The 17229-nt window shown below is 36.6% G+C and overlaps 1 protein-coding gene across 1 annotated transcript in view; it reads right to left on the bottom strand.

Moving 5' to 3' along the window:
• Window positions 1-1864: 1864 nt before the first annotated feature.
• LOC105472795 (ADAM metallopeptidase with thrombospondin type 1 motif 5) overlaps window positions 1865-17229 on the bottom strand; it is a 49768-nt gene continuing 34403 nt past the window's right edge. Inside the window, exons 6-8 of the mRNA XM_011726328.3 lie at window positions 16359-16534; window positions 14311-14486; window positions 1865-8850 (exon numbers count right to left, since the gene is read on the bottom strand). Coding sequence (XP_011724630.2) covers window positions 8283-8850; window positions 14311-14486; window positions 16359-16534 — 920 coding nt within the window. The 3' untranslated portion in view covers window positions 1865-8282. The remainder of the gene's footprint in view (window positions 8851-14310; window positions 14487-16358; window positions 16535-17229) is intronic.

The raw sequence follows: 17229 nt of genomic DNA on the forward strand, positions 1-17229 counted from the left end.
TACAAGTGATTAAGAAATATTTTTTCATGTTTTCCAAGATTTAGATGCTTCTTATAGTAAACAACAACAATAAAAAGTCCATAATTCCAATTCAGAGCAAATCCCAGTGGAGGCTTAAGTAGGGAGACAAAGCATTGTAGGTAGCTGGAAGTAGAAGGAGAAAGCTATATTGCAGAAAATCTTATGAATGTATGTTGGAGAGAGGTCTTGGGCTAGGCACTGCCCTAGATGGTTAATCATTCTGACATCATGTCTCCTTATGTGACAGACATGGAAGGGAACTAGAAAAAGCAAGGCTATTCTACTATACTCCCTCACCTGTGTCTACATAACAACATATAATCATTTATTTTGTGGGAAAATATGAATTTAATTGAACAGATAAAACACTCAATAATATATCAAAAAAGACCCAACAGAATGTGAGAAATAGAGATGATTTGGACTTCACAAATTTCTAAGCATCTCCTTTGTTCATTCTACTCCTAATCCAAAAGCTACTGCCATTACCACTTTTATGCCTTTGACCTTGTCTGACCCAACTCATTACCAGCTGTGAAGGAGTTTGTAAGGAAAAATACTGAATTTATTTTTGAAAAACTCTTACCGGCAATTTCTTAGTTTTCTAAATCAAATTATCTCTCCTCTTTCCTTAAACAATAGTCGTCCATGCTACCCTCAGCTCCTGACGTTATCCTTACTGCTGGTCTAACTCTCCATAGTTTCCTCACCATTTTCATTGGAATTTTAGGAATGTTCTTGCTTTTACTCAGGGGGCCGACACATTAGACCTAAACACTTCCCTCCATTTCTCTAATCTTGCACAGTCAGTCCTCCAGCCACCCTGCAATCTCTCACTCAGATTCACGGTCCAAAAGGATTTAAGACTCAGTGATTACAGAAACCAACAATTGATAATAACCATCTAAGGTGCTTACAACAGTGATTGGCACTTGGTGAAAGCTATTCTGTTGGTGTAAAAGTAATCTCAGTTTTTGCCATAAAAGAAATAGCAAAACCGCAATGACTTTTGCACCAACCGAATACCTAATACTTAATGGCTATTATATTGTGACTGTTATCTGTAATATGGAATCTTAATACCAGTATCACAAGAGCCAAAGGGCATGGAGAGAAATTTGTGGTAGAAAGTTTGTGGGGTGATTACCACAGGGCCTAACTCAATGAGATGTTGAACAAATCTTAGCTATATTTTGATAGCTAGTGTATGTGTGTGTGTGTATTATATCATCTTTTAAGAAATATAGATGTTTTAAATCATTTATTTAAAAGCATACATTCTCCTGAGGAGAAAATTGAAAGTATCACAATTCTACAATATTATTTGATATAAGAGGGAAATTCAGTGTTTGAAATGTACGCTGAAAAGAAATGATTCCAGGTTTAAAAAGAAGTAATGCTCTTAGGAAGCTTAATGTTATAAATGTTATAAAATAGACTTTTGCTAGTCAATTTCAGGTGTTTTAAAAAAATTTCTATGCTTGCATTATTATCTCAACTCTAACTTTATATCTGGACTAAGTTTAGATACAAAAAATAAAAATGAAGCGGTAGATTATGCTGCTTGCTGTTTGTAATTTAACACCAAAATTTTAATAGTATGCAATCTTCAGGGGTTGATAGTCCGGTAAAAAGAACTTGAAGCAATAGTTTTCATAGAACTTTAACTAAGATAAAGTATTAATTGTCTATGCCAAAGAGGGTGAGCGATGATAGAAATTACAAAGAGCCTAGGGCTTCCCTGAGACCCAGCTTGGTGCTACCACTGTTATGAGAAACTTAAAAATAAATGAACAATAGTTTCCAACTCTAAAACATATTATATGCAGTACATACTTTAACCTAGTTTACAATTTATATTTATTATGCCCATTGAACCCACAAAAGCAGTGTTTAATTTTACAGTTTAAAGTCACACACAGGGAAATGCTTTACAAAAGAGGATATTGTTCCTCAATGAAAAATATTACAGTATAGGTCCCAAACGGCTCAGTTCAAGTCTTTTACCTGAATAACAGAGCTGTTGTGGAATGCAGGCTACAAGACACAGTAATGTTTTAAATACTTGATTAAGATTTGAAGGTTGCCAAAGCTGAGAGACATTTTAAACAAGACCCGTCTTAGTTTTCCAAGATTTTTGGTTTTTCAACTGCATTATATACCATTGCTTCTGGAAAATTGAGGGTAATAAGCAGCTTACATTTTACATCTTATATACAGTATGTAAATCTTCAATGATTTTCTCTACCATCAAAGCACATTTCAAGGTTTAAAAATCTCAGTTATACCTACTTAGGTTTATTACTTTACTCACAGACTCTAATATAGAAACCGAATATTTATGCCATTGCTTCTATCAAATGCAACATGTTTCTTCAGTCTATTTAGTTATCCACAAAGTCTATTTACAAAGCATATGTATGATTTCCTCTAACTAATAGGTCATACAAATACGTAAGTAGTGTTTGTCAACTCCTAACTGTAGCAAGATGAACCATCAATGTTTATATTGTGCCTGAGTGCGTAATGCAAAAATATCATCCAGAGACTATATATTTTTAAATCAAAAGTCTAGCTTTACAAAGTCACACACAGTATGGTCTTCTATTGTAAATATACTCTCAGTATAGGTAGACATGTTTCTAATATAGTGTGAGTTGTTAAAGAAAAGGCTGAGATATAGTCACCAAGTGTTTACTAATAACATAAACTATTGCAAAGTTTGAAAACAATGATCAGGCCAAATATACATGAAAGTTTGAATGGAATGCTGAGGACTTAGTGAATGCTGAAATATGACTCATGTAAAAGTCTGCTACTCCGGCCTGATGCTCCTCAAGTTTCAATGACCCCTTAAATGTCCTCAGATGCACATGCAGTTTATGTCACTGACCACTGTTGGTCAAAACCATCATTGGATGTGCTCATTTTTCGAATTTGGAGTATCCAGTTGTGCCCTACCCTGACACAAAGCTTAGAGGTCTTTCCTGCAAACTGTAAAATCATGTAAAAAAAATAGGATCTCAGAAATACCACATTTGACAATTGGTCACGAAAGATGTTAGCACCTCAATAAAAATTAGAATTGTTCACTGGATATGCCAAAGGAAAGTGGAAAAAAAATGAAAAGGCATGCCCTGTTTTTCATTTGTTTGTTTTTTCCTACCAATCACAGTTCTCCTCACAGTGTTAGACTTTTAGGTCACTCTGATGTGGCAGTACCTTATAGGATGAGGGGCCAGTACTCGTTTTTTTCATTTGACCTTTGTAGTCCACATGGTCCAGTTAGTTGAAGCCACAGAATAAAGACCAGAGAGAGCAAAATTATTGCTAAAGTGCAACTATATTAGTAGAATGCAATTAACGGGGCTAATGAATGTGTATGCCAATGTCTTATTTTTTTTCAAAACCAACATCATCTAACAACATATTCTTTCAGTTTTCCCATAAAACCTGCATTGAGAATGATATCATGGCCCCAGGCAGGCATTTACCAGATTGAATGTTTTGCTGATCTGAACACCACCTGTGTTCCAATTTTTTGGCTAATACATGGTTTTGTATTTCAATATGTTCTCATACATTAAAGAAGTGAAACACAATTATATGTTATAGAGTTTATATGCATCATGATAATATAATTTGAGAAATTATCTCTATAGATTATGCCAACAAAGCATTCTTAGGAAGATTTTTTTCAATGTCCTAGCCAGTTAAGTTGATATATCTGTTTGATAATCTAAAACTATAGATTGTTGGAAAATGAGAAAAATAATAGGGAAAACATACAAGTTCCTTTTCTGTGTGTCTCAATGATACATTATCTTGAATTTGGTTCTATTAAAGCTTTAGATGACCATTTCTGTACACATGGCTATTCCATTTATTTAGTAGTTTTGAAATGTTAGCAAATATATTGTATTTGTAGAGCATCATTTCATTATAAAGAGATTATTAATATTCACCAATCATGCCAATGAGATTATACACTCTGCCACAGACTACTAGAAAAATTCGATCATTATTAAATTCAATGTTATTTTACAGTGTGAACTCTAAGTAATAGCACAAGTTCTGGACTTTGAATCTGGCTGCTGTCCTCACCCGAACCATTACAATGACCTTGTTAACAAGGAAGGAATCAATGGGGAAGTATCACAACCAGAGATTGGCTGGGTGTCCAAGGGTGCTTTGTCTTATTGCCAGGATCAGACTGTGAAATCACAGAGGCAAGCTGATGTCATCAGAGGCAACTCTGCCTATTTCAAGTCCTAGAATCACCCCAGGGGATTCAACAGTAGTAGAAAAACATCACATTCTCTTAAGGGACACCCCTTATTTGTAGAAACATTATGACTATTAACATTTGTTATACAAACCCAATTTATTTGTGCTCATCTGTAGAATCCTACAGACACTAAAGACTAAATGATATTAATTTTAGGAGGTGTTTCTAAACAGACAAAGACAACATTTGGTTTTATTATCATTTGTATCCCTCAGAAGTTGTGTGTACACAACTTTCATTTAATACATCAACGTCAACTTGTCCACGTTTCTCGATGAAGTGAAAGAATCTGATTCTTGGCTGTGTCTTAATGCCTGTAGGAAGCTTCTAGGCTATTTGTGTACCCAAATTTAAAACTTGCACCTTGTTTCATTGAATAAGTGTTTTTCTTATTTGTGACTTGGACAAATTAGTGTTAATGTGATGTAAAAGACCTATTATCATAGGTACAAGTAATGAACACTATTAGTTGTGAAAGATTAAAATTTCCTTGGAAAGAAAAATGATAGTATCAGAATAAGAATACATGAGGAATATATACATATACACCTGTTTCACACAGAAAGCTTTCTGTAAAAAAATACAAAAGCAACCAGTGCTGTATATTATGTAAACTCACAAAGTGTAAAAGTGTACTTTATACACAAACATGAAGCATAAATTAAAAAGTAGGACAACAGCAAAACATTTTAAATATAGAAAAATTTGCACATATTTTTGTTAAATAAGAATAAATAATTTTATCAACAAATTCACATACCAGTTGCAAAAACAATAAATTACTTTTTTTCAGTGCTGCAACTTTTTTTTGTTTGTGATTTATCCCTTAATTCCTAGTTTAGTGGGATAAAACTGTTTCCACAGGAAGGCAAAGAAAGATAAATTTATTGAATAAATTATAACAATGCCCTTATATTTCTAAACAGCAAGGCAGGGCTTAATTTAAATTTTTCTGATCTAGAAGAAATAAATGTCATCTTCTTCTGACTCCCTTTGTACTTGATAAAACTTATTATGGAGTGCTTAGTTATGTAAGTGAGATTAGATTCTTACAAACCTGAGCATTTTCAGACAAATTCTTTTTTTTTCTAAAAAAAGAAATAGCCCCTAGCATCCTGAATTCTAGACATCTTTAAAAATTCAAGATGCAACAATGGAAAGGTGAAAGACAGTACGAAGTCAAAACTGGACTGACTTAGATTGAGTTGTATAGAATCTTCCCTTTGTTCATAATTCTTGATATCTATTGAACACTCCATTTCTCTGAATTTCAGTTTCCAGTCCATATCACCTTCTCCAGGAATTTAGACATACATTCTTCAGTCAATCTAGTGAGACTCATGAGAAAAAGGTGGAGAAAACTACTTAAAAGCATGGAATAGTGGTTTATTTGCTCTAAGCCCTCTAGGATTGTTTCTATGACATGTGTAAACCATCACTATCTGAGGGAAACATGAATCATTGACAAATCATATTAAAAATTTATGAGTATAGTAAGAGAAGCCGGGTAGGAGACAACTACATTTATGCCTCAATTATTATTATTATTATTTTTTTTTGAGACGGAGTCTCGCTCTGTCGCCCAGGCTGGAGTGCAGTGGCCGGATCTCAGCTCACTGCAAGCTCTGCCTCCCGGGTTCACGCCATTCTCCTGCCTCAGCCTCCGGAGTAGCTGGGACTACAGGCGCCCGCCACCTCGCCCGGCTAGTTTTTTGTATTTTTTAGTAGAGACGGGGTTTCACCGGGTTAGCTAGGATGGTCTCGATCTCCTGACCTTGTGATCCGCCCGTCTTGGCCTCCCAAAGTGCTCAATTATTTTTTAATGTTGTTGGGAATATAACCACAAAAAAAAAAAAATAAATTTTGTCACATTGGAGTTACTTGATTAAAATTATTTCCAAAATGGAAAAAAGTAACATTAGCCTCTCTCCTAATTCTCTTTGCACAGACAAATGGCACTAGGATTATTATGTTTTTCTTGCCTATTTGACTAGGTTTGTTTTCTGCCCTTGGCATTGGGTGATCTCCATCAAATATAGGTTATCAGCCTTCTACAGGCCTCATTTCTCAAACTGATAATTTATTAAGAAAAAAAATTGCTACATCTAAAGCAAAGTCAGTCTGTGAAAATTCAAAGGATGATAATTGGTTTTGTAAAACAATTATTTGTTTTAAAAGCAATTTCTTAAGAAAATACTAAATACTAAATACAGTGAGACATCTATTTTCCTGGCCCACTGAAATGATGTGACATAGTGATCAGTTACATAATTCTTTTATATTAAAAATATCTTATAATAAAAATAAACTCTCATGAGCTTGTATAACTCAAACAATGGTTCCCTAAGATTTTTACATGCAACTCTTTAACAATAGGCACATTTGGCATGATTACTATGAATTTTTATGAAGAAAAATTGGTTTTGCAGTGTTTCACAACAAAAGAAATCCCAGTGAAATGAAACAACTTAGATTTTCTAAGCTGTGAGGTTGTTAATGGGGGTGGGGTGTACATTTTATCATCTAAAAAGATACCTTTAGGTGTGTGCTTATAAAATAATTTCCATGTCTAACTATTCAAACTTACAACCTACCTAAACAGGCTATGGAAACAAAAACAACAACTTTCTGAAAATCATCACATTTCCTCACTCAGACACTTACAGGTACAACCAAGTGCTTTCCAGTTGGGAAAAATCTTTAGTACAATAGGAATAGACTTAGGTTTTTAAAATTAAGAAATCATTGCCTATGATGTGGAAACAGTCTTATTCATATTAACCACTTTTTGGCATTTACCACATTAACAATGATAACCACCTCTCAATGTGGCTAACTACCAAGTGATCTTTAATGTTTCTAATAAACTAAGTCAAGAAATACAAAACATTGTAGGTCTTACTGAACCCTGGAACAAAACAAATAAGCGAACACAAATGCATTTTAAAGGCTTGCTGGTAAGAGGTATACCAGTGTTGAAGGTGTTGGACATGATAGAAAACTTGCTGTGTGTTTTGTATGTATGTTATACATTGTGAGATATCAGATGAAAGCTCTGGAGAGAGAAAGTAGTTGTGAGAATACAAATTGAAAACACAGTGAAATACAATTTTTTTCCTTTTAAGTTTCCAACACAAGGAAACTAGTTTTCAGACTCTTGAGTACTGATCACACACACACAGGCAAACCCTACTTCTGCATCTGAAGTTATGCATTAATTTGGCTAGCTACCTGAAAAAAATACAGGCAGTCAAAGGTTGAAGTAAATGAACCCGTGTATGTATTTAAGTGACTAGATACACTGAGATCTATTTACTTTTCAAAATTTCTCAGAAGATACTTGCTGTCAAAATGGTTTTTTGACTGAAATTTTATCTCCTGTAGTCAAAATATACTAAATCTTATTAAAACAGCAGCAAGTTCTTAATTTCCAGTAAAATATCCACAGCTCTTTCTGGAAACTGAAGGAAGTTGAAATAGCTGCAGACCTACTTTGGTCAAACACTTTTTTTATAGAAATATATATGGATATTTTAATAGAACCAAGGGATATAAAGTGACATATTAAGGGAGAATGTATTTACAAACAGTAAAAAGAAGCTACTGTGTATTATGGGTGAAAATGATTATGATGCCATTAAAGACATTCTATAAGAGGTAGGTGACAAGGGGGAGACAGTTCTGCCATCTTCAAATGTCCCCTGATTTTACATTCATCAGTGTTTCTTTCTTGTAAGCCCAGGGGATGTTCAATAATTCCCAAGTTTTTCTATATTGCAAGGTCACCACTGTCACATGAAGCAGTGCACATCCTCTTTTGGTCACAGAGAGCAGATTCTGCCCATTATTGGACTCCTGTTGACAATGCCACTGAAGCATGACTTTCTGTGAGTTAGGTAGACCTCCTGTTCACCACGACAGCATCAGTGCTGAATCCTCCAGTTATCTTTGTGCATAAGATCATAACCACAGGCTAACATTTCTTCAGCAAGCATTGCTTAAACGCAGAAGGCCTCTGGGAGAGAGGACATCCTTTCGCTAACTTCCGGTTTCCATCCTGGCACTGCACCGTCCTGGTGTGCCAACCTGTGTCACAGGTCCTAGAGCAGGCGAGCCATGGGCCCGTGACCCACTGCAGCTGCGAAGTGTGTGATCCCACTTTATTGCTGCCATGACTAGTGACAGAGTTTACTTTTGGAGTGGACTTCTTGGGAACAAAAAAGCTATAACGGACATCTAATGGTTTCGTGGGATCTGTTGCAAGGATCTGCACTATTAGAATTTCCTTCGTGGCAGAGTAGCCCATGCCATGCAAGAAGTCGTCCCTGTGGCTCCAACCACTATAGTTCATGACTGTTCCATTGATGTCAATGATAGTCTCTGAAGTGGAGATCATGTACTTTCCATTGATAAGGTACTCACCATTTTTCTTTTTCAGGGCTAAATAGGCAGTGAATCTAGTCTGGTCTTTGGCTTTGAACTGTCGAACTTTTATGTGGGTTGCCCCTTCAGGAATCCTCACCACGTCAGTGTAGCCCTTACTGGAAGTAGGAATGTTCACAGGAAGTGGGGGGAGGTGGTTAAAAAAAAGGAGAAAAAATAAGTAAACAGTAAACAATAAACAAGTTCTCTAAAAAGTCTTCTCTTAACACACAGTTTTAATGTCTTTAAGAGATTAGTTTAAAATTGAGTTTAAAAATTGTTTTTTATGACAAAATTGCAATTAGCCTACAGTATTGGATACACTTTAACGGAGGTGTTCAAAATTAGGATGATGCTAATAACCTGCCTTCATTTAAAAAAATTATACTAACTTTCAAGATTTATGAAACCATTTTCATCCTTATCAAATCCTATCACCTTTACAAATCTATTTTACATTCTTTCTGGCACAAAATGAGATATATTTAAATACAAACTGACAAAAGTATGCCTTCACTTAATCTCATATAATTCTTTAATGTTTCTCAAATTTGCCTCCACGTTAGAATCATGTGGAGATCTTTTAAATCTTTCAGAGCCTACCCACACCTCAGACCAATTAAATCCCATCTTCCATGGTTGGGCACAGGCAAGAGCACTTTTGAAACTTCTCACATTGTTCCAATGTGCAGACTAATTGGGAACACAGAATTAATTAGTTTTTGGACTAGAGGCGAGTAGAGTCTCTGCATCCCTTTCTACTAGAACTCTGGATTTTGTGGGACAGGCCACTAAATGAAGCACGCAGTTTCGAAATTGGGTAATGATATTACTAATACCATCATAAAAGGGGAATTTTTAAAAATGACTTAGCAAACGTTTCTGAATTCTTAGTGCCCATAAGATATGATAGATTGAGAAAGGCTTTATGGTGAGTGACATATAAGTCTTCAAAGAGCCATCATCTGTTCAAAAAAATGGGGAAAGACATAAATATCTTTAATGCCCATAAGCCTGTGAGGAATGCTAGGATGGAAATGCTAATTAAGCACCAAGTGTGAGGTGAGGAGTCTACTGTTGTCCACATTTTTGCCTTTTTAAGTAATTTCATAATAGGGTCCCTTTACTTTCCTAGTTATTTAAACAGGAATACTATTGGCTTGCACAGTTTGACTGACGTGTGGAGCTGAACTGTCTCATTTCCAGTTCTCATTCACATGCTAAAAATCCAAGTGTGTTTCCCTTACTCCAGAGTTTCCTCTGAATTGGAAAGGAAGCTGATCGCCAAGGAAGCTGATCGTCAAGGAAGCGTTCTATAGTGACAGCCACACAGGCGATACAGCTTCCCACAGTGTTGAAGAGAGATGATGCAATGCTCAGGGCGTTCCTTATTCTGTCTAACTCGATTCATTATTTTTATTTTTGTAGTACATTACAGATCAGACTTTGTTACAGATGTGTTTTGTAGTACCTAATATTAATAAATAATCCATGAAACTATAGTGGCTTCAAAAAAAGTCAAAAGGGATGTTGGAGAATTCCTTGAAGCCAGGAGTTCAAAGGCAGCCTGGGCAATATAGGGGAGACCTTGTCTCTACAAAAAGTAAAAAAGTTCTCCAGCCTGGGCGACAGAGCGAGACTCCGTCTCAAAAAAAAAAAAAAAAGTAAAAAAGTTAGCCAGGGATGGTGGCGCATGCCTATGGTCCTAGCTACTGGCAAGGCTGAAGCGGGAGGATCACTTTAGCCCGGGTCTTTGAGGCTGCAGTGAGCTATGATTGCACCACTGCACTCCAGCCTGAGTAACAGAATGAGATCTGTCTAAACAGAAGGTAGTTGGGGATAAATATGTCATCTTACACAAAAAGAGTATGAAATGGGGATATATGAAAGTATTTGAACAAGTTCATTTTAGAGCTGATTAGTGGCAGTGTGAGGCTTAAAAGCCAGGCTTGGCTGGATGCCGTGCTCACGCCTGTAATCCCAGCACTTTGGGAGGCCGAGGCGGGGGGATCACCTGAGGACAGGAGTTCCTGACCAGCCTGGCAGACATGGTGAAACCCCGTCTCTACTAAAAATACAAAAAGTAGCTTGGCTTGGTGGCCCATGCCTCTAATCCCAGCTATTCTGGAGGCCGAGGCAGGAGAATCGCTTGAACCTGGGAGGCAGAGGTTGCAGTGAGCCAAGATTGCGCCATTGCACTCCAGCCTGGGCAACAGAGTTAGACTCTGTCTTAAAAAAAAAAAAAAAAAAGGTCAGGCTCTTGACTCCCAATTAGTGCTCTTTTTCACTATGTCCCCAGGCATAAAATCCTGACCCCTGCCAGCCATATGTTGTAGTGGTTAAATGAAATTAAATTCTGGTTATGTCCAGAGTTCAAATGATGCCCAGTAGGGAGTAGGAGTAAGTAAAATAAAGAATAAAGGGTAAGGAAAACTTTTTTGGGTGTTTACCCTTGTTCCTTAGAGCTTGTCTCATCTTAAGAATTAGTATGATGGTCAGTATTGCTGTAGGTCTTCAAACTAAGTTTCACAAGCACTGGTAAACCTAAATATTAGTGCCCTGAGTTTTTAGTGCCTTAGTAAAAGATGATTCTCTTGATATTCCTGATTCCTTTTCTTTACATCCTGCTTGGTATCATTTAAACTCCAGACACTAACCAGCTTTCCTGACTACCATAAGTGAATGCAATTTTCATATAACTCTTACGAAGTATGGCTAGCAGGGTAAAGGAATCTTGTTTTGTTCAGGGCTATCTGCACAGTGCCAACGGCAATGACTGTCATGAAGAAATGTATTTATTGATATCCAAGCATGTCAGAGAAGGGATGTTTTAGTCTGCTCCCAGCAAACAAAATATGTGGTGATATCAATTGATAAGAGCTGTGAAGAAACACAGTAAGGTAAGAAGTTACACAGTAGTGGTGGGAATGCAGAAGATGCCCTCTCGTTCATGTACAGTAGCCACCATCTGGGCAGGTGACATTTGACAGAAACCTAAGAGATTCTGGAAGGTGTACTGCTCATTAATAGCGGAAAGTGTTCCAGGCAGAGGAAACAGCATCCTCATACCTGGTGTCATGTTTTTGAAGTGCCAGAAAGTCCATTCTGGTCAGAGCAGAGCAAGAGAAGGGGACAGTGTAGAAAAGACACAGAGGGGAGAAGGGGCCAGATCTTTTAGCACCTTGGAGATTAAAAAACAGTCTTGGGCATTGACTCTAAGTAAGATGGAAGCCATTGGAGGCTATTGATCAAAGGAATGCAATGATCTGATCTAGGTAATAGCCATGGCTTTCCTTGCTTGGTAAGACAAGATTGAGGGGCAAAGGATCCAGAGGTCACGAGAAAACTGCAGTGTTAGTCCAGGCAAGATCTGATGAACACTTGGATTGAGGTCACTGTGGTGAGGGGCACCCAGATGCTGGAGATGTGGTGGAAATAGAACCGACAGGATCTGGTGATGGATGGATGTGGGGTGAGAGAAAATGAGACATGAACCATGACTCCAGAGTTTTGGCTTCAATAGTAGAAAGACTGAGTTGCCATTTACTGAGATGAAGAAAACTGAGGGAGGAGCAAGTTAGGATTAGGGTCATATTGTGCAGGCTTAAACTTGATAAAATATTTTAGTATGTATTATCTCATTTCACCTTCACAACAGTTTTATTAACCGTATGATAATAATTACTAGCATTTCCACTTTACTTTTGAGAAATCTCACGGTAAAGAAATTAGGTGACGATTCAAAGATCACATGTCTAAGCAATCATTGAGCCAAAGCTTGATTACAAATATTCCAGTATGAGATCAATGTTCCTTTTTATAAATCATATAAATTTCTATGGCCTCCCTAGGTAATAACTTTGAACTACTCAAACAAGTCGTTTGTACCATAATATAATCTTGGTCAAACCAATTTTCGAGTGGTTACATTGCATACCATTTGTTGCTGTAATGAATTTCTTCATCTTTTCATGTGAAAAAAATGTGCAGATATTAGTTGTCAACACAAAAATACTTAAAATGCTAAATTTGGCAATTTGAAAAGTGGTTTATAACTTTATATAGATGAGAATATGTACCATAAAGTGTATAAGGTATTACTTTTTAAAAGTAATTTTGTTTCTAATCTGATTCCTGAATTCTCTCTCTCCCTCCTTTCCTTTTCCTTTCTTTCTTTTCTCCGTCCCTCCCTTTTCTTTCTTTCTCTTTCTTTCTTTCTTTCTTTCTTTCTTTCTTTCTTTCTTTCTTTCTTTCTTTCTTTCTTTCTTTCTTTCTTTCTTTCTTCCTTTCTTTCTTTTTCTTTCTTTATTTCTTTTTCTTTTTCTTCTTTCTTCTCTTTCTCTCTCTTTCTTCTTTCTTTCTTTCTTTCCTTCTTTCTGTCTTTCTCTCTCTCTCTCTCTCTCTTTCTCTCTTTCTCTCTTTCTCTATTTTTTTTTTCAAAGTGACCTGTGCATTCTAGGATTTCAGTTATGGTGTCTGTTCTTCTCTGGCAGTCATCAGCCGTGGAGAATTGACTAACTCCTATATTTTCAGAGTCCATCTCATTTTTAAAACAGAAAGTTGGACTGATCATCTCCAAGGTGTTTAATACCTTTGAAACATATAAAAATGCAGGCTATAATTGGGCATGCAGGGTTTTTGACATAGATGGTCTAACACAATTGGGTGAATAATTATTTCATTAGCAAATAGAATTAGTAATGCCTATTTTAACTCAGAATAAATTTTTCAGCCATATAGTTTCAAATCGCATCAGAGGAAATTTACAGTTTTTACATTAACATTTTAAATTATTTTAATAAATCCTATTGTTAATTTGGTTTGCATATTACTCTCAAATTACAGACAACAGAGCACGTCCATCAAGAATACAGATACCTTTGACTAATAACACTCAGCCTAAGAGTGGTTTGGGAAGAAAAGCAAGCCTGTGTTTTACCAGACTCTAGTCAACCCAGTCATCCTACCTGATAGCATGTTTTATGCCAGAAATTGGTAATTTATAAACTTGAATATTTAAAGCAAAAGTGTAATCTAGGGCCACAAGAGGAAGCAGGAGACAGACACTGCTGTATGTATTTCTTTAGAGAGCAGATATAAACCAGGATACTTCACTAGGATTGTTACCCACACCACTGCCATGAACTTACATTTTGCAAGGAGAAATGTTTTCTTAAGGAAAACACAGTGTAAGGAGAATTTGTTTTTGAAACTACAGTTAAGATCGAAACCAGCCAACCTTATCTAAATTATGTTTTAGGAATAACAATAGATCTGCAACATATCACTAAAGTGGAATGTCACCCACTCTTTCTTTTCAGTTTTCCGACTCTGCCAGCTATTGATTCCCATGGCTACTGCAGTTTATCTGCTTCCAGAGGCGTCATGAGTTACCCCTGAGCAACCAGAGTTTTATTCATCTCCTGTCTCTTCCTTCTCATGTTTAAAATGTGTTTCTAGAGCCACGTTAGACCTCCTTGTACACATAGCTTAGGATGTAATATGAACCCCCCTTTACCAATTTTGCAAGCGTCTAAAGCTTTGTTCAATTCATACAAAGGCAAAGGTTCTATCATTACCTTTTCTTATTAAAGGTTCCAACAATCTTTGTACAGCTGGAGTTGTCTCCTCCACATACCCCGCACTTGTCATACTGCAGCTTTGAGCCGATGATGCTGTCACAGCCAGTTCTCACACACTTCCCCCGGACGCAGACAGAATTGCTGTACGGCCTACATTCAGTGCCGTCGGTCACCTGAATCATGGCAAACACATTAGCAGTGGGAAACGTGTGCGTCAGTATTTGCTCCTTTGGTCAACTAGTAAGGTCTCATTTGTGATTTTTTGAATTTGATGGACATAGTTCATTGAAAAAAAAAAAGCCAAAAAACATAGTTTCTGGAAGTATCTAACTGAAAAATCCTTGGCATATTGCCAGACAGCAGATTACAATAAGCCTAGGTTACACAGTTTCTCTCTTAAGCTTACCTCTGAATGTGTTAGGAGACACAAGGTACTTATCTTCGTTTTTGTATGCATAATACATTCTCACGATACCATCTTGGCTTTTTATGATAGAAAAAAGTGTTTTGGACTTAGGGTTTTGGACTATCATTTGTTTGCAGAACTGAATATAAGCAGGCTTGAGAATGCAAAGATCCTTCCTGTTGCATAGTTGTTATGATAATGACAAATTCGAAAATCTAAACTTGCCATTCAAAACTATGTCATGGCTGGAGAGCATTCCCTATTGTGTGTTGAACTGTCAGACACCGAAATAGAGGCAACCAAATTAGTATAGAAAAAGGAGTCTGGAGAAGTTAGATGAACGGACTTACTGGAAGAGACTGAATATATTTTGAATAAAGGGATTAGTGTATAGTTTAAAAGCTAGTTATAAAACAGTGTGTACATAGATTGTGGCTTGTGCATGTGAGTATAATATATATACACTCACATACATAAATAAGCCTGTAAATTTCATAGGTATGTATATAGAAAACTCTTTTTATACATGTGTGTATGTTGTGAATGTGTGTGTGTGTGAATTGAAGTAGAATATACTTCATCAGGTTAATAGCTCTGTAGATGGTGGTATTTTCAGGTGATTTTATGTTTTTACTGCTGTGTAATTTTTTAAATGAAAATGCATTATTTTCTAATAAAAACATGATATTTAAAAAATTACATAAATTGGGCATTAGCTTGTTTTTCAATAACATGTCATAAATATCTGAAGGCCAAGTTTCAGAGGTAATTTTTTTTCTGAGACAGAGTCTCGCTCTCTTACCAGGCTGGAGTGCAGTGGTGTGATCTCAGTTCACTGCAATCTGTGCCTCACGGGTTCAAACGATTCTCCTGCCTCAGCCTCCCAAGTAGTTAGGATTACAGGCATGCACCACCACACCCAGCTAATTTTTGTATTTTTAGTAGAGACGGGGTTTCATCATGTGAAAGCCCGCCTCGGCTTCCCAAAGTGCTGGGGTTACAGGTGTGAGCCATTGCACTCAGCCATAGGTGATTTTAAATGTAGCAACTGTTTATAAATGTGTAAATTGCTGTATAACACTGACCATAAGAATAAAACTCTGCTATAGATTTAGAAAATGCTCACTTGTGAAAAATAAGTCATGTTTCATACAAATATTATACGTAACTAGAGGGACATTGATTCATATTAAGGGTTCTTGACTTATTCAAAAGCCTCAGGCAAAGGTATATGATCTTGAAACCCATCTCCATGGCTCATCAAAGGAATTCTTAAGTAAATCATGGAAAAATAGAAAAAGTTTTCTTGCCTTGGAGTCTCCTTTACAATGGTGCTTAGGAAATACTAGTTGTTTTCATGGTTACTTTAAAGTTAAGGCCACACTTTGCCTTCCTTGACAGGGAGTTACACCTTTTAAATATAGCTTTTAAAACATTTACTTGTTCTGTTTATAAAATAATTTTTATTCATTGTGTAAAGTTTGAAAATATAGAAGTTATAGAGATGAAAATAAAAACCTTCCAAAATCTAACTGACCCCAAACTAATAGCTGTTTACATCTTGCGTCCGCAGGCTTCGTTCTACCAAATAATTTCCACCAGTACGCCCACTGCTTCTGCACAGTTGGTGTGTAGTTACCTTTGGAGAAAATACCACATAGTAGCCAGTGCCCTTGGCTCTGCAGGTCAGCTTGCACACATCCGCTGGCAGGACGCCTGCATATTTGGGAACCCATTCCACAAAAGTTTTCACTCCTTTTGCATCAGACTGATAGCCGTTTTTGGCCTCACACTGTTCATGACGAAATGATTTACCTAGAAAACAAACATGTTACAGTATTATTTGTCAGTTCTGAAACTTAGATCTATTCTTGTGGGTTTAAATAGTTAATTTTAAGGGTAAGATGCAAAATTTTTTTTTTTTTTTGCACAGTCTCTTTACTCAATAGTACTGATGGATTTTATCCATAGATAGAGTTCAAAATGGTGATTCTTTATTCCAGTTCTCTGAATACTCTGTTGCTTATAATAATAACTTAAAAATCACATATATGGATGGGCATGGTGGTTCATGCCTGTAATCCCAGCACTTTGTGAGGTTGAGGTGGGCAGATCACAAGGTCAGGAGTTCGAGACCAGTCTGACCAACACAGTAAAACTCCATCTCTACTAAAAATACAATAAATAAATAAATAAATAAATAAATAGCAAGCCAAGTGTGGTGGTGTGCACCTGTAATCCCAGCTACTCAGGAGGCTGAGGCAGGAGAATCGTGTGAACCCAGGAGGCAGAGGCTGCAGTGAGCCAAGAATGTGCCGTTGCACTCCAACCTGGGCAACAGTGCAAGACTCTGTCTCAAAAAAAAATAAAATTCACATACGTGTTTGTTATTGATCTGCATATTGGTGGAACTGCGCAGTTTAAGATTAATATTATTTCCCCAGCCTCCTGTATTAATTATTGCTAGAATACAAATGACATGTAGCATGTGATGGTTGCTGACACTTGGG

This window comes from Macaca nemestrina, chromosome 4, assembly GCF_043159975.1.
Source record: "Macaca nemestrina isolate mMacNem1 chromosome 4, mMacNem.hap1, whole genome shotgun sequence".
NCBI classification, from domain to species: Eukaryota; Metazoa; Chordata; class Mammalia; order Primates; family Cercopithecidae; genus Macaca; species Macaca nemestrina.